At 48.2% G+C, this 21,442-nt stretch overlaps 2 protein-coding genes, 1 long non-coding RNA gene and 1 other non-coding gene across 4 annotated transcripts; all 4 read right to left on the bottom strand.

The window, feature by feature from the left end:
• Nucleotides 1-244: 244 nt before the first annotated feature.
• On the bottom strand, nucleotides 245-383 carry LOC120680339. Its single transcript, XR_005677609.1, has one exon. It is a non-coding gene; the product is annotated as a small nucleolar RNA Z247 (small nucleolar RNA).
• Nucleotides 384-3,200: 2,817 nt separating this feature from the next.
• LOC120680247 (ARF guanine-nucleotide exchange factor GNL2-like) lies at nucleotides 3,201-7,622 on the bottom strand. Its single transcript, XM_039961857.1, has 3 exons — nucleotides 6,532-7,622; nucleotides 5,265-6,411; nucleotides 3,201-4,718 (listed from the first exon to the last, which is right to left on the bottom strand). The coding sequence occupies exons 1-3, from the start codon at nucleotides 7,620-7,622 to the stop codon at nucleotides 3,201-3,203; spliced, it is 3,756 nt and encodes a 1,251-aa protein (XP_039817791.1).
• Nucleotides 7,623-10,380: 2,758 nt separating this feature from the next.
• LOC120679407 (aspartate carbamoyltransferase, chloroplastic-like) lies at nucleotides 10,381-14,831 on the bottom strand. The gene is made up of 5 exons (XM_039960995.1): nucleotides 14,369-14,831; nucleotides 13,737-13,876; nucleotides 12,590-12,763; nucleotides 12,261-12,497; nucleotides 10,381-11,106 (listed from the first exon to the last, which is right to left on the bottom strand). The coding sequence occupies exons 1-5, from the start codon at nucleotides 14,814-14,816 to the stop codon at nucleotides 10,999-11,001; spliced, it is 1,107 nt and encodes a 368-aa protein (XP_039816929.1). The 5' UTR covers nucleotides 14,817-14,831; the 3' UTR covers nucleotides 10,381-10,998.
• Nucleotides 14,832-15,489: 658 nt separating this feature from the next.
• LOC120677274 lies at nucleotides 15,490-16,524 on the bottom strand. The gene is made up of 2 exons (XR_005676240.1): nucleotides 15,858-16,524; nucleotides 15,490-15,785 (listed from the first exon to the last, which is right to left on the bottom strand). It is a non-coding gene; the product is annotated as an uncharacterized LOC120677274 (long non-coding RNA).
• Between the last annotated feature and the right edge of the window lie 4,918 nt (nucleotides 16,525-21,442).

Below are 21,442 nucleotides of genomic sequence, written 5' to 3'. Positions count from 1 at the left end.
TGACCAGTCTTGTCGCAGATTTGGCACTGTGGTTTGTCGTCGCTGTAGCTGTTGTTGTTGAAGTACCCGCGGCCTGTGCCACGTCCTCCTGGTGTAGCTAAGCCACGGCCACGACCGCCGGAGCGGCCACGGCCACCACCACGGCCTTGCTGATTGCCACGACCGCGGTTATTGCCGCCTCCACGGCCGCGTTTGGCCATGTTGGCAGATCCTTGCGATCCGCCATGCAGTAGATCCAATCTGTGCTCAAAGCTCAACAGCTGAGAGACCAATTCACCCACTGAGATAGACTCGGTGCGCGCCCCCACCGCCGTCACGACTGGATTGAACTCCTCATCAAGGCCGGCCAGGAGATAAGAAACCAGCTCTTCATCATCAACTTTCTTTCCAGCCGAGGCCATATCATCTGCCAGGGACTTTATTTTTGCAACATACTCCGTAACAGACATGTTACCTTTGCGGGTCGTTGCAAGTGCGATCCTCGTGTTGACGGTCCTCGCACGTGAGGCAGATGCGTACATCCGCACAAGTTCTCCATACACCTCTTGCGGTGTTTCGAGTGTGGCCACTTGGGCCATCACCTCCCGTGACAGCGACGTCATCAGGAACCCAAGCACTTGCTGCTCCATGGCTTTCCAGGCAGCATGATCGGGGTTGGGCACCTTCTTGACCTTCTCTCCATCCTTGGCTTCAAGTTCTGCAGGTGGAGGAGTGTCGGTGCCGTCGAGATAGCCCTGCAACTGCGCTCCTCGCAGTATGGGCAGGACCTGCGCCCTCCATAGAGGGAAGTTGGTCTTGTTCAATTTTTCGGTGATGACCTGACCGAACAATGGAGACGCAACGTTGAGCGCCGAGGAGCTCGCCATGACGACGGGCAAGACTCAGGCGACGCTAGATGTATTTTTGTGGGAGTTGGCTCTGATTACCATGAAAGCAACCAGGTATGTTTAGGAAGCGTTCTCACCTCTTCAGAGGCCGCGTAGCTTTGTTAATATATACAGAGAAGAGCCCTCTGCATGGCGTACAAATCACCAACCGAAATCAAGGAGATGCCGGTATTATACCTTTCTATTTGTACAACAACCATATCTGGACTTTCCTATCTTTACAACCCAGGAACTTTCTACACAATTCTATACATCAGGACTCCATGATTTCGGTTGGTTTGTTTCCATACAAAGCATATGTTACAATATTATCTAACACATCTCTCAATGCCGAGGCCTCCGCCATTGTTGCATCCAGAACATGGGAGATGTAGCTGTATGAGGCTGCGATGAAGCTCCCCGAGGTATCTCTTATGACTGCACCAGTGCTACCAATCCCCGTTGTCTCATCAAAGCATCCATCGACATTTATCATCAGGAATCCCTCCACCGGCTTCTGCCACTTCTTGTTTATCACCGCTGAAGCCTTAGGAGCTAGAGCATTATTTGTTACTATCGCCGCTATCGACATAGCAGCTCTCGTTGGAGTCTGAATATCCTCCCCATGTACTACTCACCGTCGCTGCCACCAAATGTACCAGCAACCTGTAATTATCAGTTCAGACCGGCCAATGTTGTTAAACTCCTTTGACAAGCCTCCTGTTCGGATAATTTCTTCAATCACTTTTTCTTCAATCCCTCAAATGCCAAAATAAAATTGTCAACAAAAAATTTACAAAACTTCCAGAATTTTTCTATGAATTACAAATAACAGAAGTTTGAGGATGTCCTAGGATCCCTCAAATGCCAAATGAAAATGTCTAACCGAAAAATTTACAAATTTCCTAAACAAAATCCATGAAGAAGAAGGCCGACAACTCCCACGGCTCAGCCAGCAGCAACACCGGCGAGCAAACTAACCCTAGCCTACTAAAACCAAGCCTAGTAGTATTGGGTATATACACCGGACAACCAAATCGAAAGTTTCCCCATCCTCCAGAGCCGGCGAGGCTGCCGGATTCAAGGAGAACCCGTCGATTTGGTTGCCAGATAGAGAATCGTCTCTGATTCGCACTAGCTGAACTGTAGCAAAGGGGAGAGCCGAAGGGATAAGGCCGCTGGCCTTTGCTGGAAACCAAATCGCAAATTGGCATATGAATCACACCTACCCAGACAACAAATCGCCAAACTAAACCTACGAATTCGAAGAGAAAAAACTAGAACAAACAACCAAATCAAACAAACTGAACAACACAGAACGGAAGAAAAAAGAGACAACGAGTGCTGCTAAGGTCTCGAACGAATTCAGTGGATCAAATTGAAGAGAACAGAAGAGATTGGGTTGAAACCCTAGAAATCGCCACACATAGAGACTTCCGCCTCGCAGAAATGGAGGCGCACTACTACACAACATAGATACTGTAACACACTATTGTTACAAAGAAGTTTCATAGGAACACAAAGCTATGTGTTACAAATAAATGTTGTAACACTTATACTTATTTTATAATTTTTACTAAACATGGTTATAGTAACATAAAATTAATGTTACAACTAAAATGCTACAAACATGGTCGTATGTTGTACTCCCTTCTTAACAAAATAAATCAACTTCAACAAACATGGCGAAATGAAAGTGGCAGACAAGGGAGGGAAGGGGAAAGGTAAAAGTGCGCGGTTCCCGAAATATAAAGAGTGAGTGCAAAGAAGCTGGCCCCATGTCATACGCATGGTTCACAAAACCGGACGGGAACCGACGCGGTTTCCGCGGTTCCCGTTTCTCGTTCCGATTCAAAAACGAAAACCCAGTCGGAAAACGCCGGAAACCGCACGGAAACGCCGGAAACCGCCCGGTTTCCCGTTCCCGGACTTCACCGGGAAATAACTTCCCGACGGGAAGTTAAACCCTGGTCATACGTAGAACAGATCAAAACACAGAGCGATGGAAGGATTCATCAGATGGAGGGCGAGACCAAATCAAACGGTGGAAAATTCGAGTGACAGAGCCATACAAAACACTCAAGTGAGCGCTTTTCCAAAAAAAAACAATGGCAATATATAGCACGATTCAAATCAGTCAAAATCCATTAGAATGCCAGAAATTTCGATGAAGTTTATTATCACAATTTGGGTTTAATCCTACTACATTTGCGTGTCTTCTTCCTAATTCCTAGTCATATTATAGCCATGAACATAAAAACTCTCGCACTATCATCAATTGTCACTGCTGCCGTGAACTGAGGAGGGGATTCGATCGAGCTGCTTGCTGCTAAGCTACTCCGGGAAGAGCTCGTCCTTGACGGCGGGCGCGATCCACTGGATCTGGATGTGCGTGATCTCCCAGAGCTCGTCGCCTTCCCTCGGCACCAGCACCTCCTTGGCCTTCATCTCCATGATCATCCGCTTGAGCATCCGCGGCACGAGCTCCAGCATCACCCCGGCGCCGCCGCCCGCGGCGAGGTCGCACTTGATGCACGTGTCCATCCGCCGCAGCACGCCGAGCCAGAAGGTCCGGAACCCCGGCGCCTGCGCCAGCGTCGGCAGCAGCAGCACGAACACGTCGGCCAGCAGCTCGGCGGCGGCGGCCAGCGTGCCCTCCATGCTCCGCGTCTCCCGCTCCGCGCCCTCGCGCCGCGAGTACTCGAGCGTCTTCTCCGTCAGGTCGTCCACCATGGCGAAGATGACGAGGTTGAAGCAGGCCAGGCACCCCGCGGGGCCCAGGTCGAGGTCGCCCGCCGCCGCCAGGTTGAAGGCGCGCCCGAGCTCGAACACGGCCTGGCACCGGATCTCCTCGCGCCGGACCAGGCTCGTCTTGCGCAGCGCCTCCGCGAGCTTGATGAACATGTTCGCCGCCAGGTTGCCCATCCGCGACGCGTCCTCCACCGACGACGCCGACGACGACGACGCGCTGCTGCTGCTGCCGCCGCTGAAGCCGGCGCTGTTCCCGGGGTCGGAGTAGCCGGACTTGTGCCACTGGATGAGCCAGTTGACGGACTCGGCCATGAGTTCGAGGATCCTGGTGCTCACGTCCAGTGGGCTGATCTTGAGCGCGGCGAACCCGAAGGCGGCCTCGATGACGGCGGCGTAGTTGAAGCGCGTGACGTGCGCGCCGCCGTCGCTCATGAGCTTGACCATCGCCGCCACGGACTGGTCGAACGTCTCTGGGTGGCGCCCCGTGACGGTGAGCAGGTGGAGCAGCGTCTTCCAGCCCAGCGGCGTCTGCACGCCGCCGGCGTGCTCCGTGAGCAGCCGCACGATGCTCTCCGAGATGGCCTCGCAGCAGGTGTCCAGGATCTCCTTGTCCAGCTTCCACATCATGTTGATGGACTTGAAGACGAGCTCCTCGGAGACGCGGGTGTCGACGGCGCGCTGCGGCGCCGCCGCCGCCGCCGCCGAGACCAGCCGTACGGCGACACGGAAGAGCGCCACGATGGCCTTCTCGGCGAAGGGGCACGGCGAGAAGAGCGGCAGCTGCGACACGGCGTTGAAGCAGTCGAGGAGCGGCGGCCAGAAGGTGGCGAAGCGGTGGAGGTTGGCCGACACGAGGAGCGCCAGGAGGTCCCAGCAGAAGCCGACGGTCTCCTCCTCCTCGATGGGCGTGCTGAACTTCTGGCCCTTACCGCCGGCTGCGAAGATGAGCGCCCGCCCGAGGTTCTGGAGCGCCTCGTCGGGCAGCTTGCCGCTCTCCTTGAAGATGGCCCCGACCTGGCACTGCTGGATGATCTTGAGGTTGTTCTCGAACTCGCTGCCGACGGAGAGCAGCGACTCGCCGCCGGAGTCGAGCGACAGGAACTGCGAGAAGCGGCCGATCATGCCCGACACGTGCCGGCTGGTCCCGGCGCCGCGGTGCGTGGCGGGGAAGATGACGCCGCCTCCAGCGTCCGAGGTCGACGCCCGGTGGCGGTGCCCCTGCCCCCCAGGGCGCTCCGAGGAGCCGCCGCGCCCGCCGCCGCCGCCGTCCGGGTCGATCACCGCCGGCGGCAGCAGCTTGAGCCGCTTGAGCTTTAGCAGGCAGTCGACGACGTTCTTCCAGGCGCCGCGCACCGACTCGCCGAAGCGGTTGGCGATGGTGAAGAGCGCGAGCGTGGCCATCCGCGGCTTGAGCTCGTTGCTGAAGGTGAAGAGCGTCTCCTCCGTGGTGGCGTAGGGGTTGAGCAGCGTGGTGAACTTGCAGAGGCAGCACAGGACCTCGTCCAGCACGTCCTCCAGCCCGTACCGCGCGATGCGCGCCACGGACACGAGACCCTCGACGCACTGGTTGAGCGTCTCCTCGTCGTCGGCGCCGTCGAAGATGGCGGCGAGCGTGGCGACGGCGGGGCCCGAGACGGCGACGAACACCTCCCGGCTGAGCTTGTGCTTGAAGTCGCAGGGCGTGAAGGGCTCCATGGCGCGGGAGCGCTTGACCAGATCGGCCCAGCGGCTGGGCGTCATCTCCGCCGCCGCCGCCGCCGAGGTGCTGAAGACGGTGATGGCGTTGGTGGAGATGGAGTGGAAGAGCTCCGAGAGGTACTCCCGCGGCAGGTCCTTCTTGTCGTTGATGGCGCGGTTGTTCCGGATGAAGTCCTCCTCCGACATCTTCTTCTTCACCTGCGGGTTGTGGAGGTCGGTGTTGAGCATGATGAGCGAGTAGCAGAGGATGAAGGCGGCGTCCTTGGTGGCGAACACCCCCGTGGTCTGCTGCTCGAAGAAGCGCTCCGAGAAGGCCTCAAGGATGCGCTGGATCTTCTGGGACTCGCCGGGCAGCCGGAACGCCTCCAGGTAGGTGCGCAGCGCCGTGTCGAGGATGGCGCCGGTGAAGTCGAACGTCTCGGTGAACTCCTTGAGGACCTTGAGGTTGAACTCGTCGGGGTCGCCCAGGAACTCGCCGATCTTGTTCTTGTCCAGCCCCGGCGAGTAGCGGAGGAAGTAGGCCATGCTCCGGGGCTCCGGCGGCGTCGGCACCAGGTGGCACAGCTTCAGGAACTCCACGCCTTTCTTCTGGTCCCGGTTGTAGTGGTTCGCCGCGATGGCCACCTTCTTCTTGCGCAGCTTGCGCTTGCGCACGAAGTCCACCCACGTTTCTCTCTCGGTGCCGGCGCCGCCGCCCCCGCCGGAGGAGTCCCAGCGCTCGGTCCAGAAGAGGCGGAACTCGGACACGTCGACGGCGTACGCGTCGTGGTCGGGGGCCTTGTCCACCTCGACGTTGTCGGCGATGGTGGTGATCATGCTGACGAGGCCCTCGAACGCCTGCAGCTGCACCGGCGTCATCGGGCCCGGCGCCGCCGGGAACGCCGCCTTGCAGAGCAGCTTGCCGACCTCCTCGAACACGTTGCGCAGCAGCGGGTCGCAGTCGTAGTTGACGTACATCTCGATCACGAACGTCGGCTGCCGGATGAAGCTGATGAGGCCCTCCACCGCCACCTCCTGCAGCTGCGGGCCGTTGGCGCCGCCGCACACGCGGAGCAGCACGAACATGAAGAAGGCCTCAAGCTGGAGCTTCAGGAACCTGTTGGTGGTGGGGATTGATTCTGATGTCAACGGATTTCGACCAAAATCTCCTCTAAATTTTGACCAAATTGAAGAGAATTTGAATAACGGAGCAGCCAGCAAGCATCAGGCGTCTCACCGGCGGAGGAAGTGGTAGAGGTTGAGCGCCGTGCTGCAGATCATGGAGAGGACCAGCGGGCTGTACTCGGTGGCGTAGTGGATGAGGTGGTAGAAGAGGTCGTCCTGGATGAGGCGCAGGAGCTTGGCGTGCTTGCCGATGGCCTCGCCGCCGAGCTCGACGGCGGAGTTGACGAGCACCAGCGAGAAGAGCATCACGTCCTCCTCGGAGGTGAAGGCGCCCTGCCCGTCCGGCGTGGCCACCATGTCCGACGCGTTGAGCAGCAGCGAGCAGAGGAAGCTGAAGACGTCCACCATGCACCGCGCGCCGAAGCCGGCGCCCGAGCCGCCGCCGAGCACCGCGGGGTCGTCGCCGTCGCCGTCGCCGTCGCGGATGTCAGGCAGCCTGGCGAAGACGGCCTGCAGGATCTCATGCATGCAGTGCCGCGCCGTGCGCTGGAGGAGCTCGCTGCTGCGGCTGCCGGCGGCGTGCTGCACGATCTGGAAGCACGTGTTGACGGCGGTGCAGACGGAGCTGTCCGAGAGCAGCGGCGCGGCGCGGGCGCGGAGGAGCGCGGCGAGCACCTGGAGCACGCGCAGGAGCACGGCCTCCTCGGCGCCGGCGTCGGCGAAGCGCTCCATGCGGCAGTTGGTGAGCGCGGCGAGGATGGCGTGCACGGCGTCGCGCGCGCCCGGGGAGCACTCGTCGAACACGTCGATGCGGAGGATCTTGAGCACGGAGGAGAGCGCCACGCCGGTGGCCGCCGGGGGGGCCTCCTCGCTCTGGACCACGTCCAGGAATGGCGTCAGGTACGTGGACGGGTCGGAGCAGCGCCACGCGCCGTGCCGGGGCTGAAAGAGGAGGCCGCGGAGGGCCTTGAGGGAGCTGATGAGCCCCGCAAAGGTGGCCTCCTCGGCGGCGGCCACGGCCGGCGGGAGGTACGAGTAGGGATCCGGGCGGCGCCGGATCACGGCCAGGAGCGCGGCGACCTCGGTGTTGAGCATGCAGGAGATGCCCAGGTCCTTGAGCCGCGGGTCGCGCCGGGGCCCGCGCTGCGCGGCGTAGGCCGGCGGCGGGCCGTCGTCGTCGTCGTCGCCCGCCGTCCTGGCCATTGCTGCTGCTTGCTTGGCCGGGACCGGGAGGAGGAGGATCGATCTTGATCAGTTCAATTTGTCGGGAGGACGGAAGCCATCTTTCTGCCACGTGGCAACGCTGTCCGGGATGATCGATGTCTTCCCAGTATCATGCCACTCACTGGCTGCGGTTGCATGCGGATATGCCATGTGATTTACTAAAAATAGCATGGCTCGGTGCTCTCCGGAACTTTGGTGGAGCCCACAACGTCCGGCTATTACGAATTTTGAGGAGCTTACGTATGGCTGCATGTGGTCTAAGCTTTTTAACCAAAAAAACGTGCTGTTCCAAATTTTCAACCAAAACTAGTCGACGGATATCACGCCAGCTTTTAAAGATACGTTTTTACCCATCTCTAAATAAATCCGTTTTTGTAGTAGTGTATGATTTGGCATTACCACTACCCACAAATTGGTATCGAGTGAATTTCACAACCCTACTAATTAATCCCCTGTGCTAACAGTCACTAACCTACCATAGTTTGTCCCCATTTTACAAACCAACCACTATTTTGAGATTTCTTCTCACAAAACTACAACTTTATATGGATGTTTCACTTCAATGACTAATTGACCACACGTGTCAATGATAGTTCATCAAATTTTACATATGGGCCTTGCTCACAAACATTAAGGTGTTGGCGTGTTGCTCACATGTGGATTTGGCTTAGGTAATTCTAACAAACAACAAACACTAATACGCACAACTAGAAAACAAGCCTTAGGTCCACCCCAAAAGTACCAGTATGGAGATGAACCGGTACCGGTACTTTTGGAGTGGATGAAATTTATGAATGAGCCTTAGGTACCGATTGGTATTATCAACCGGTACCTAAGGCTCTCCATAGGTATCGGAACCGGTACCTTAGAAGCCTTAGGTACCGGGTGGTACCACCAACCGGTACCTTAGGCTTATCCATTGGTTATTTTAAAAGGAAAATATCTTCTTCTCGATCAGAACAACTGTGTAGCTGAGATGGTAAAGGAGCAACGTGCGAGGCTAGAGGTCGCGAGTTCAAGTCCCAACCAAAGAGAATATTTTGCGTGAATTTTGAAGGCTTATGCACCGGTTGTTTTACCCGGTACCAAAGGCTCGGCCTTTGGTACCACTTTGAGGGTACCGGTTCAAAAAAACCGGTACCAAAGGCTCCTTGCAACCGGTGCCTTAAGCCGATTTTCTAGTAGTGACGACATCAGACAAACACGATATGTTACTCCTAATAGTTCTCCCACTTAGCAAACTATGTCGAACCGTCTCCATAGTATCCTCCCGTAGCAGAAGGTGCTGGCGGTGCCGGCGGAACCGGAGGCCCATTGTTCTTGTGACATGGGCAGTTGGAATATGGATTAGTGCATGGTTCCTTCGGTGAACTGCCACCTTTGTTCTCATCATCCTCCTCGTCGTTGTTGCCGCTACTCACTTCCATTTCTAAATCGAAGATACGATTCTGCAGATAATAGATGTACTCTGCGGGAGGATGAATTGGGGGAGCATCGACCCATCTTACGAACCCGCAGTTCTCTGGAGCATTGGATGCCTGAAACAGAAAATATAGTGTCAGTGATACAATGCAAATTAAACATATCCAACACATCATTAGTAGTCAAAATTACTCATGCTCGGGGGAACTTGAAGAAACGACGACCTCCATCCGTTCCCTCGGCGCACATCTGTACTAAGCAATCCTCATCATGTATGCATTTTGGCCAATCTTCTCTGCGGTTATCATACCCTCTCAGAGGTGTCTTCTTTGTGAAATCACTCCTGCTCTCAACTGGAAACTCATACACTGCTTTCGAAAAAAAATCAGGGCCAATGGAACCCTCCCACACTACCGGTGGTCCTTTCCTACCCCCTTTTCTCTCCCAAAACAAAAACCCTTCCCACTAGAAGATCCTCCACTAGCCATTACAACTCCAGCAAAGGAAATGGCCTCAACGGTGTTGTATATATAGGCAAAGGGACCTGTCAGCCGTTGGGCAGCCAACAGGCACCTGTCGGCCCTTGGGAGCCGACAGGACCCTGTCGGCCACAGGGCAGCCGATAGGCCTGTTTGGAATAATTGGGCTGTCTACAGTCATGGGCCAACAGATCAATCGGGCCGATTAGGACCTGTAGGCAGTCGGCTCTTCAATGGCCGATACCTAACTAGTCGGCTGGCCAACAGCCAATAGCCTACTACTTTTGCAATTTATTCATTTTGGCATTTATTTTTTTGATTAATTATTAAAATAATATTGTTTAAAAAAATCCATGACCCATGCCTACAAAACCAATGAACGAGAATCCTATTATCCTAGCACAGTTCTAGGTACAGATTAATACAGTAATAATATTGTTTATATCGATAGTCATACAACCGGTTGTGTTAGATTGCAAAGTAACTCGTTCGAAAATAACACATTATTAACAGTGCCAAGTTCCAAACGTAAAATTACTTGTGCTAGAACCTACCCATGTGGATTCGAGTCCTTGACTACGGAAGCTCATATTTTTCTAAATTTATTCCAGAATTTAAATGGTGATATTCTTTCAGTTGTAGAAGGACATACCCCTCAGCAACGAGAACGCCTCTGGTAATTTATTTATTTCTTCAATATTAAGGAATAAGGATCAGTCACCTTACTTTTTCTCAGATATGCTTGTACGTGTATGATTGTATGCATGTAATTATAGGGGCGAGTGTACGCACATGTATGTAAGCATCTGCGTTTGTATGGTGTTTCGCGAAAAAAATTCCAAACCAAATATTAAATCTTTTACATAAATAAACAAACAAAGTACACGATTCCAAAACAACCATATACAAAGCAGTTCGTTCGTGTGCCGTTGGGTTTACATCGATGTGCTCATCGTCGTTCGTGTGCCGCTGGGTTTACATCGATGAAGTTCAAAATCGGGAACAGGATTTGCAGTGCCAAGCAGTTCCTGATTCAGTCAGGTACGTAGCCCTCTGCCAAGTGAACACCATTTGCTATTTCTATTTGCTGCACTGATTTGCCGTCTCTAGAGCAAACGCAGCACATGTCCGATACGTCCAAGGCCGAAGTGTATTGTTATCCAGAAGTAAGACTGGCAGCCTGAAATGAGCAGATGTTGCAGAGCCAGCTCCGCAATACTATCCTACCGAAAAATCACTGCGCCCGTAAATTCTGGCTAGCAAAGCCTTGTTTCAAACACCGTTTGTACATTAACATTGGGCATGCAAAACTTCGCTGCTGCACTCTCGCAAGAATCCAGCCTTTTATTACCTACACAGCACTGACAACTTGAATTTTCGCTGGAGCCCCCTGATTATTAAGTACATTTGCTGATCCCTCGGATGTAGCGCACCCTCATGCACTAGGAGAACTGTCAGTGACCAACAAGCAGAAGTTTGAGCAAAGCCATCCTTATGTAGAGACCATTCTTAGCCTGCCTAAAATAAGCAGCTCTCGGGTCACTATCAACATCTACCGTGATCTGCAAAGGAATTAATCTCATTTAGATTTCTTGGTCAGCACCAGACTGCACTAAGAAACAGCACCAACATCAAAGAGCACATCAATTGTCAAATTGTAACCAGGATTGCTGAAAACTACCATGGTTATTCATCAGTTATGGTAAAACATGAATAATTCTCACTGGCTTTACATGATTTCTGTATTGCTTTGATGTTAATAAATAAATAAATAAATTTGCACAAAAATGCTCCTAAGAAAGTGAAAAGGTTCCAAACGACAACTTCAATATGCTTTCCTGCCAACTTCCAAATAGACTGATGCCAACTATACTAAAGATCCAGAATCAGACATCCATTGGAACCAACTCCAGACAAGTGCTGTGGCTAAGCAGATTTACAGGAGGTTTTGACATTGAACATCATATACATACTCAAGGAAAACTGGTACTTACCATCTAACTGGAACTTTTGACATTGGATGATTGGAGGATCATATCTATCTATACTTGAGGTAAACTAATACATCAAGTGAGGACATGTGTGCAAGTATCCCTCAAGGAAAACTGATGCATCTACCTACACAAAGCCATTTCATTTGGTACAGTAACTACTAACTAATCAAAACAGAAAAATCCTAGCATTTCCATCCACAGATTCACTAAGGGCCAGTTTGTGGTATTTGCGCTGTGATGTGCTATGCTGGATTTAGTTCCAAAGTTGCTATGGAAAGCAGTCTTCAGAAGCATATTGTTCGGAAAATTATAGTTTTACCTAGTTATGTCATCTATAGTTGATTGTTGCTTATTTTTTCTGCCATGAATAGTTTATATAATTATTTTGGTTTTTTCCCCTCCTTTCAACTCAACAGGGTCTGCTTTCAGCATGAACAAACACCAAAAAAAAATGTAAGATTATCTTTATCCTCCATGATGCCGAACAAAGCCTAGTGCTCAGACTTAATGTTAGATTAAACTGTGGAGTGCTAACACTTGAAACATTAGATGAAACTGTGAAATGTTCATGCAACACACCGTAAGACCAACAGGACAAAGCCAGCTACAGCTGTTAATTCCTAATGTCAAGTACAACTAATTATATTTCATTGGGAACATTGACTGCATGGGACAGCATGAATACTGTGAAAACTATTCCATTTATAAGGATAACTTCTAACCTCATCAAGCCTTGGAAGGGGATGCATGATCACAGCATGCTTTGGCAGCACATCTAAGACCTTCTTGTCTACGATGTACTTGCCACGAGCGGCTTCATAAAGATCAATCCTCTCACCAAATCTTTCTTTTTGAATACGTGTTTGATAAATAACATCACACTGGGATGCTACCTCCAACAAATCTGAACTTTCTTCCCATTCAACACCTTGGGAATTTAGGTGGTCCTTGATGTCATCCTTTGGACAGAAAGGGAAACAAACACCATTTAGGGCTAAAATACGGAATAAATGAAACAAAAGTCAATGATGTTGATTTACAAGAGTAGGACCTTCATTTTAACAACATCAGGAGACACAAAGTATATCTTAATGTTCTGGTATTTAGCAATCAAATAAGCCAGGGAACGAACTGTCCTCCCATTAGCAAGGTCACCAACCAAACCAAGTTTTATTCCATCTAGTGCGCCAATTTCTCTCTTTATTGTGTACACATCCAATAAAGCCTGAAGAAGAGAATGAAATTATCAGTTAGAAATGATACTACAAAATCCTCAAACTGAAAGATAGATGCAACATAAAGGTATTTTAGAAAGTTGTTACATAAAAAGTACACTCCGATTAGTACTATATGACTTTACTTATCAACATGATGCCACAGAACATGTTTGTGGCAACTGATTCTTGCGGGTGCAGAACATACGTAAGGAAGTTGCCAACACAATGAAGTCCTAGTCAACTTATAAATAAATAATACTCCCTCCTTCCCCGTTTATAAGGCATGGTGGAACATGACACGGTCTTCTAAACAACACTTTGACCATTTATTTATCATATATTATATCACTTTTGATTATAAACTTATAATCATTGTAAACTATGTTTGATTATGAATCCAATCATATGAAATTTGCATTATAAAAATAAAAATTTAATAGTCAAATTATTGGTCAAAGATGAGAAGGTTTGAATCTTGATATACGTGTATGCCTTATAAACGGGGAAGGAGGGAGTACAAATTATATTATATGCCAGTACATGATCTGTTTTAAGGAGATCTAAATGGTTTATTCCATTGTGGTAATTTCATTCTTCCAGTGCTACAACCATATACAAATACTAAATGGAGCATCAGACAGGTTCAGAACCAGACATAAACAATGTGAAGAATTGCCTCAAGAATATCCAGGCTAAGGCTTTGAATAAGTGTCCATCGTCAGGTCCAAGTGCACATCCTTATCCTTTTTGACATCCTCAAGTACCCAAACTCCAAAATGGCCATCCAAGAGTTCATTGCACTTGTGAATAACTTTGAAACTATCGTCCACTACAACACTGTTTTAGCTCTTTTCCCGGGATTAAAAAAAAACTGAAAACCCATTGTCTCAGTAGCTACCCTCCACAGCATCTGATTGACGACACTATTTTTTAAGTAAGAAAGAGGAGACTAGGAGAGAGGGACAGAAACTGAATATTAACCTGGGTTGGGTGTTGCCCTGGCCCATCACCTGCATTAATAACTGGAATGATTGCAGTATCAGCAGCCCTCCTTGCAGCACCACTTTCAAAATGTCTCAGAACAATAATATCAGAATAACCCTCAACAGTCCTTATGGTATCTGCAGCATGGATAGACATGATTAGTAACCTGGAGTGCACTCAAGAAGATGTAGAAATTGATAAAAATGGATACCAATAGTGAACATAAGGGTTAATTCAATTCTACATCGAAATAGTCACCGCGATGCATCCATACTTTTTCTTTAATTAAATTCATGTCGAACATGACAAATTCAGAATTGAAATTTAGCGGGAAGCTAAAATAAAAAATAGTACACTAGAATTGAAATCCATTTCAAATTTCACTGACTCAGAATTGAAATTTAGGGGCAAAAAAATGGACAATAGTTGACCAGCGGCAAGTGACAATTGTTCCCAGAAAGCTTGAAACCCCTGTTTCTTCGCCTACCCGCTTACGCCCAGCCAACATCCATTCTCAACGGCACCCAAAATTACTCGACTTTATAATGGAGCCACCGACCGTCCCACTCCAACCACTCCCTCCCCAACCCGAAACCTCACCAGATTCTGACAGACAGCCGAAAGCCCACCTTCTAGTGTCTCCCCCTTGGCGGCCGAGGAGAACTCTCGCGCGTTCTCGGTGGTGAGCACCTCCCCTCCGAGCCTCCGCATGGCGGCCTCGAAGGAGAGGCGCGTGCGCGTGGAGGGCTCGTAGAAGAGCGTGGCCATGAGGTAGCCCTCGAGGACGCGGCTGGGGGCGCCGTGGGAGCCCCGCTCCACGGCCTCCATCTCCCGCGCCACCTCGAAGATCTCGTTCAGCGCGGCCCGGTCGAACTGCTGCGCCTCGATCACGTCGCCCAGGCGCGTGGTGACCTGCGGCTGCGGCGGCGCGGCGGCGGCCGCCGCGACGGGGGCGGCGGCGCGGGGGCCGGGGACGGGGGAGGCCGCCAGCGAGACGCTGGGGATCCGGCGGGCGGAGGAAGGGAGAGCGAGGTGGGGGCGCGGGAGGGCGGCGCGCGCGGCGGCGGCGGCGGCCATCGACGAGGGGCGGCGGGAGGGAGGTGGGGAGGGTTTAGGGTTTTGCCCGTTTCGGGTGGAGCAGGGGGGGGGGGGGGGGGGGAGTGACCGGCGGCGGGAGCTCGCTAGATTTTGCCGCTGTGTTTTTTTGGTCCTGCGTGTGTGGACTCGTGGTCATTGTGGGTCAACTCTTGTGGGCCTGTGGTCGAAGTGACGGGGTGTCCAGGAATCAGGAATATTTTCCTCGAGATAGCTTTGTAATTTTCGCAGCTTTTTTTTAGGATTATTTTCGCAGCTTTTACGAGATAGTATAGTACAATTACGAGATATCCGTAATATTTTTATCTTGTTCGTTTTTTTCTGAAAGAAGAGTTTTGATCATGTTGCCTTCTAGTGCCGTCATTGTGTTAAGGAGGTGACTTAAGTGTTTTGGTGCAAGTAATTTTCATCACAAAATGAGCAATTCGCATTATCACGTAGTATCTTTCGATGGTAGAGTAGTGCGCATGCTCGTGGAAAAGGAGATCAGCACACAATTTCACCACTCTTTTATCAAATTAGTGGAGATGCGGCACGTGTTTAAAGAACAATTGTATTTAAAAATTATAAGTCTCGCCCGCCATGGAATCGCGAGGTGGGAAAGCAGTCCAAAATCAAAGTACTATGACGGACTTATTATTTTATTAACCAAATAATTAACCAAACAAAGTCCAGGAAAGAAAGACACTTGTCCGCTCATAGCAATTCTCCATACTATTGGGAGCTACTAAACGTAAACATCTAATCCGAATCCAAACTAATCTGGCATGATATGATTACAAGTCTAATTATCATTGTTATATAGATAATTGTACATATAGCGCATGGACGAAACTCTGTCCGAGACCCTTGAGGGTGAGTGTACATTCTTGATCCAATCTTCTCTGACGACAATGGCCCTTTTAACTGCATCGTGGTACATGACGTCCGTACGGAGTAAAGTTCGGACACCTGTATAATAAGAACAACAAATCTTGTCACAAATAGAGCATATATATATACAATTAATGTTGTGGTATGCACCTTCAAGTGTTGCAATCGTGGGGGGTGTATCAGGATCTAATAAAGTGATCACCGTGTGGTCTGAATCCACGAGGCAACCTGCAAACAACAAATGATAAACATGAACCATCAAAGCCATCTTTGAAACACCAAATCTGTTTATTTTTGTACCAGGAAGACAAAACTCTGTCACGGTTTACACGGACTTTAGTTGCCATCGGATATTTGTTATGGATTTCTGCCTCGAGGAATTCCAACCCTGCGCTATGGGAATTGTCATCAGAGACAGTACGAAGGAATCCAATGCGACTGCAGTAAAAGCGAGGCATAAGTAATCTTCAACTGTTGGCATAAGTAAATTAAAAGCGAGGCATAACAAATCTGGAGTCAACCAAACAAATCTCCCGTCTGAGTAATGGCTCACGGGAGCAGTTGGGGATCAAAGGACCGATAGAGGCCACAACAGCAAAAACATCAACTATGGATCCATCAGCCATGGCAAGGGCCTCCTCCATGGACACCAACTTGGTGCAGTAAACCATCTTTGCCTACTTCTTTGTTTCTTTTCTTTTTTGTTGGCGTCAAATGGGCTAGGTAGCTATTTATAGAGGGAAAGCAGGGAATTAGAGGACAAACAAAATAGAAAGTTTGATTCCAAAGGAGCACGTACGTGGGTATATTTCCAAAATCAAAATATCAACACTTCCAAAATTATACAACAAATAAAATTGGGAATGTTATCGGATGAATGGAAAGATTGCAGGTATATATTAGATAAAAAGATTGGTTGGCAGGATTGATTGGCCGATCATTTCCTTTTCTAATTCGTGTTGTATGAAAAATTATGAATTTGCAAAATTAATACCATAACTTTCGTAAATCGTGTGATCAATCTCGATTGTACGTATGTGTTGCGGCATGCATGCACAATTCCTTGCGTGCAAATCAATCACAAAGCAAAGTAGGCATGTTTCATTTTTCTCCCTCTATTTTTTCATTCCATTTGCATCCCAGCAGTGTAATCAGGAAGCTTGCTGCATGCGCTCCTCTGTTCTGTGACCTACTGTTCATGTACTATACTGAATATTGACCACATACACGGACTGCCGATCATGCTCAGAGACATGACAAGATTTGGTTTTTTTTCATGCATGCATATATTTATACTTTTATAATTGTTTCCAAGTGCCCTTTACACATGCTGCCTCTGATTATCGCGCAATAATATTATGATGCAAAAATGCATTGATAATAAGGTGAATATTTAATATATGTTGCAATTAGCAGACATGCTATTTGTCAATTTATTAATGTATAAGACTGGAAAGTAAACTTGTAACTCATTACTAACTCTAATTGAAACTCATTGCTAACTCTAATCACCATCATCGCGATTCATACTATTGCCATTGATCATGAGCTCGTATACATCAGTTATGGAGTGGGGGCTGTATCTCCTCATCATTGCGCACTCACGTGTACAATGCAGCTTCTTTGTCTTATCAGCATGTTCGGCACTTGCACGTTTAATGCCATCATGCATCATAAAATCCGTGCGCAACTCCCGTCTAACATCTGAAAAATCCATAGTAAATACATTAGTAGTACACATATCTATACACACACACACACACACACACATTAGTGGATTAGATTTGCTCGTTTATTAAAGATCAAAAGGATAATTTAATAAAATCAAAAAAATAATATAAGATAAGAGCTGACCTTCTTCAACTTTGCATATTACTTCATCATGCGGTTATATAAAGCTGCTATACAAATACACCTCGGGATTCCAAGACATCTCTATATACAATATTCTTCGTACTCTTTCCAGTAGGATCGATGTTCATGTTTCTCTTTGCAAGAACCCACGTACTCTCACGGGATACACCTCTTGACAGCGCTACATACAGCTGTCCGTGTGAAAACACAGGCTCGGAGAGGTAGATACCAACATTAGGTATGGTCTGACCTTGTGCCTTGTTAATTGTCATTGCAAAACTCAACCGGATGGGGAATTGCTTCCTCTTAAACTTGAACGGAAGAGTGAGGTCTTCTGAGGGAAACATTGGTATCCTCGGTATGAACACCCTCTTTCCTGCATGTTGCCCATTAACAATCTCAGCATCAATTGAATTATTCTGGAATCCCCGTACCACCAGCCGAGTTCCATTGCAGAGGCCATTATGAGGATCGAGATTACGAAGAAATATAACAGGACAATTCTTCTTAACCTTCAGCTCATGAGGGGGCAGCCCATTAGGGGTAATCAAGTTGAGAAAATCAAGAGGATAATTGTTGCATGAGTCATCATCGACAGAGTCGAAGCTGTAGAAAACCTTCTGCTTCCCTGGAAATCTATCAATCATAAGTGCATTCACCGTATCAACATGTTCATTTCTGGTGGATAGTATCGCACGCTCACGCATATAAGTGGCAGAAGTGCAATTAGCAACAAGATCTGGGAACACCTGATCAATAAGAATGTCAATGGAATCGTCATATGGAGGATTGTGAATCAATATGCCATCAGGAAGCCACACATAGTCACCATCAAATGCTTTCTCTGTCCCATTACCGATTCTCAATAAGTAATCTGCAAACCACATATCAGCCTGAGCTCGCATGTTCTGGGTCAACCTGATCCGCCGAACACTTTCCCAGATGTATGACCTCAGTAAGGTTGCATCAGTGATATGGGCTCTCGTACCACGCGGCACCACAGGAAGAACTTGTCTGAAGTCGCCACCAAACAACATAACCTTCCCTCCAAACGGCGTATCACATCCCATAATATCCCTCAGTGACCTGTCAAGAGCCTCAACTGCTTGCCTCTTAGTCATTGCAACCTCATCCCATATTATCATAGATGCCCTTCTAAGCAGCTCTGCAGTGCCACTCTGCTTTGTAAAGCTACACATAGTATTGCCACTCAGTTTTATTGGAATCTTGAACCGGGAATGTGCGGTGCGCCCAACAGGCATAATGGAAGTAGCTATACCAGATATAGCAATAGAAACATCAATAAGATCCATCGACCGCACCTTAGCAATCAAAGTTTTGTAGAGATAAGTTATACCCGTGCCACCTGGACCATCTACAAAGAACACCTGTCCTTTGTTCTTCAAAACATGATAAAAAATTTCCTCATAACCAGCCATTTGTTCTGCATTCAATGTATCAACAATTTTCAGATGATCTTCATCAAACCCAAGGTTTTGCTCCTCAGTAAGTTCCCTATAATGATCCCTCGACCGCTCTTCCTCTGTAAAGCATGGAATAGGACAAACATTTTCATGAGTTCAAATTATAGATAACGGTACTCAAAGCATATGAATATATAACTAAAGCAATCAAGATTACGTACAAGTCTGGTGTAGCTCCAGCAGACCGTAGTGCCTGATATCCTTGCCCATAGATGTCAAATGATATGATATATCTCCAAGCACCATTTGTTCAACTATCGAGCTATTGTCACATGTACAGCGAAAATCCTCAGACATAGAGTCGAGATGGTTATCCCAAAGACGCCGGATATTAAAACACTCACAAAAAACCATTATAGTGGCGAAAAGCCTCCGCAATGAACAAGACATCCTGAACTCAGCCGACTCCCTAAGGCAGTCATCAAGTGACTTGTCTGATTCAACAAGACCCATAGCCTCACATGCCTGTCTAAATGTCGCATAAGTAACACCCCTCCATGTTCTCAGATTCTCATATGAGGTTGCACCTCTAACATGGTTCAACATGATCCGAAGATAATACCTCTCACCTTCAGCAGGATTTGCATAAACCAACCTGTCAATTTGAATCCTTTTAGTTTTTCTAGGATTCCAGAACTTTTTTGATTTGTTTCAAGTGAAGTGCTCCGGAAACTCCCTATAGAGATATCGGCGAGCTACAGGGTTCACTTTGAAATACTCTGTAAGCATGGACCTCTGTGATTTTTCAGACCGCACAACATTATTCAAGTTAGCAGTAGACTTATAGGCAACCATATGCATACCCTCAAGGTGCACTTGCATCTGCAGTACCGGTGGAGACATAGAATACAACTTAAATGCATATAGTCTGTACATAGCCTCTATAGCAGTTATCATCCTAGAATCCCTGTACTGTTTTATCTCATTAATTACTTTCTTCCCATTATCCTTAGGCTCAATAGAGAAAAATGCTCGATCATGCCCTTTATATATATATTTGTAGAGGTACTTAACAGACTTGATACTGCAACAGATTTCGACATTAATGTGGCAGTTATACCTCATCAACAAGATTGGATTATAAGGAACCACCCATCGATTATCCAGCCATTACTTTCACTTTCTGCCCATCCTCTCGTCTTCTGTATATTGGATAAGAGTCCTTTCCCTGCTGCGTACTTTCACTAAACTAGCAAGGATACCGGAAGCGACATTCTCCATCAATCATGCACGGACAATTTTTATTTAGAACTCCACATGGACCGTGCATCATATGTTTGCATACAAGCTTGTGCAACTCAGGATATTTTTTCTTGTCTGGAAGTTCAGCTGAAATATATTTATCAAAATCATCAGGACTCTTTAACTTACTCCCAAGCTCCATAACCAGCAGAAAATGCTTATGTGGCAGGCCCCTCTTTTGAAACTCTGTTACATGCGCCCATGCAACAACCTTGCCCAAGTGACCCTTTTTAATTAAAAAATCCTGAAGGTCCAACAACTTAGCGTGATACACCCTGGCAACAACATCAGGTCGATCTTGGGGTGTCTGCCCTAGCAGCAATTCTGCAATTATCTCATCCCAATACGGATTGCACATCATTGTTACAAAGAAATCCGGCTTGCCATACCGCGTAACCAGTGTCATTGCATCCATGAACCTACATTGCACATCACGATCACTGCCAGGGAAATCCTTACTCAAAACAACTCTAAGCCCAGCCTTTGAAGCATCAGCCTCTCCCGCAGCGAACGTGTCAAGAAGACCCTGGCCACAATAAATTCAAAACATTTTAGAAGCTAATTGATAGAATTACATCCAATTATTGAGTATAATGATTATTGTTTAAATTGATCTCACATGATATAGATCTGCACGAATTATAGCCTGATGTGCTGGCTTCGCGTACCAGTCTAGACGCATTGACTCAACCTTGACATACATATCAACTGCAAATTACTGAAAAAGTCGACCAGCATGAAAGAACACATTGAATTGACCTTCACGAATCTGTAGCTTGAAACAATAGTACTCCCTCGCGCTGACGTGGCGCCGGGATCCCCCACCAGCTGTCATTAGGGGTAGAGAGAGTTGTAAGGTGAAACCATATGCAATACATTAAAATAATTGGAAAACTTCTTGATATACCTATGTCGTCGAGATCATCATCGGGACCATCCTCTTCCCCGCTATCCTCTTCCATATCATGATCTTCCCCATTAAAATCATAATACACTGTATGTCGGTGTTTTGCCTTCTTAAGAGGCTGTAACTGAACTGCACCTGATTCCTCATCAATATTTTCATCTGTAAATGGAAATATATGTTTACTCTCAAAAATAGTAATATATAATTAATATTACTATCTACCATATTTTATTTGAAGACAATTATAG

Source organism: Panicum virgatum, chromosome 6N, assembly GCF_016808335.1.
Source record: "Panicum virgatum strain AP13 chromosome 6N, P.virgatum_v5, whole genome shotgun sequence".
Classification (NCBI taxonomy): Eukaryota; Viridiplantae; Streptophyta; class Magnoliopsida; order Poales; family Poaceae; genus Panicum; species Panicum virgatum.
This window is presented reverse-complemented; position numbering and strand designations above follow the sequence as displayed.

What these genes read in the sequence shown, in the direction of transcription:
- LOC120680247 (XM_039961857.1), bottom strand. Translation starts at nt 7,622, where the DNA reads ATGGCCAGGACGGCGGGCGACGACGACGACGACGGCCCGCCGCCGGCC. An exon ending in CTCTACCACTTCCTCCGCCG is followed by an intron (nt 6,412 to 6,531) that starts GTGAGACGCCTG and finishes CACCACCAACAG; the next exon opens with GTTCCTGAAGCTCCAGCTTG. An exon ending in AGCACAAGCTCAGCCGGGAG is followed by an intron (nt 4,719 to 5,264) that starts GTGTTCGTCGCC and finishes CGCTTCTCGCAG; the next exon opens with TTCCTGTCGCTCGACTCCGG.
- LOC120679407 (XM_039960995.1), bottom strand. Translation starts at nt 14,816, where the DNA reads ATGGCCGCCGCCGCCGCCGCGCGCGCCGCCCTCCCGCGCCCCCACCTC. An exon ending in CTGATGTTGTTAAAATGAAG is followed by an intron (nt 12,498 to 12,589) that starts GTCCTACTCTTG and finishes TTCTGTCCAAAG; the next exon opens with GATGACATCAAGGACCACCT. An exon ending in CCCTTCCAAGGCTTGATGAG is followed by an intron (nt 11,107 to 12,260) that starts GTTAGAAGTTAT and finishes ATTCCTTTGCAG; the next exon opens with ATCACGGTAGATGTTGATAG.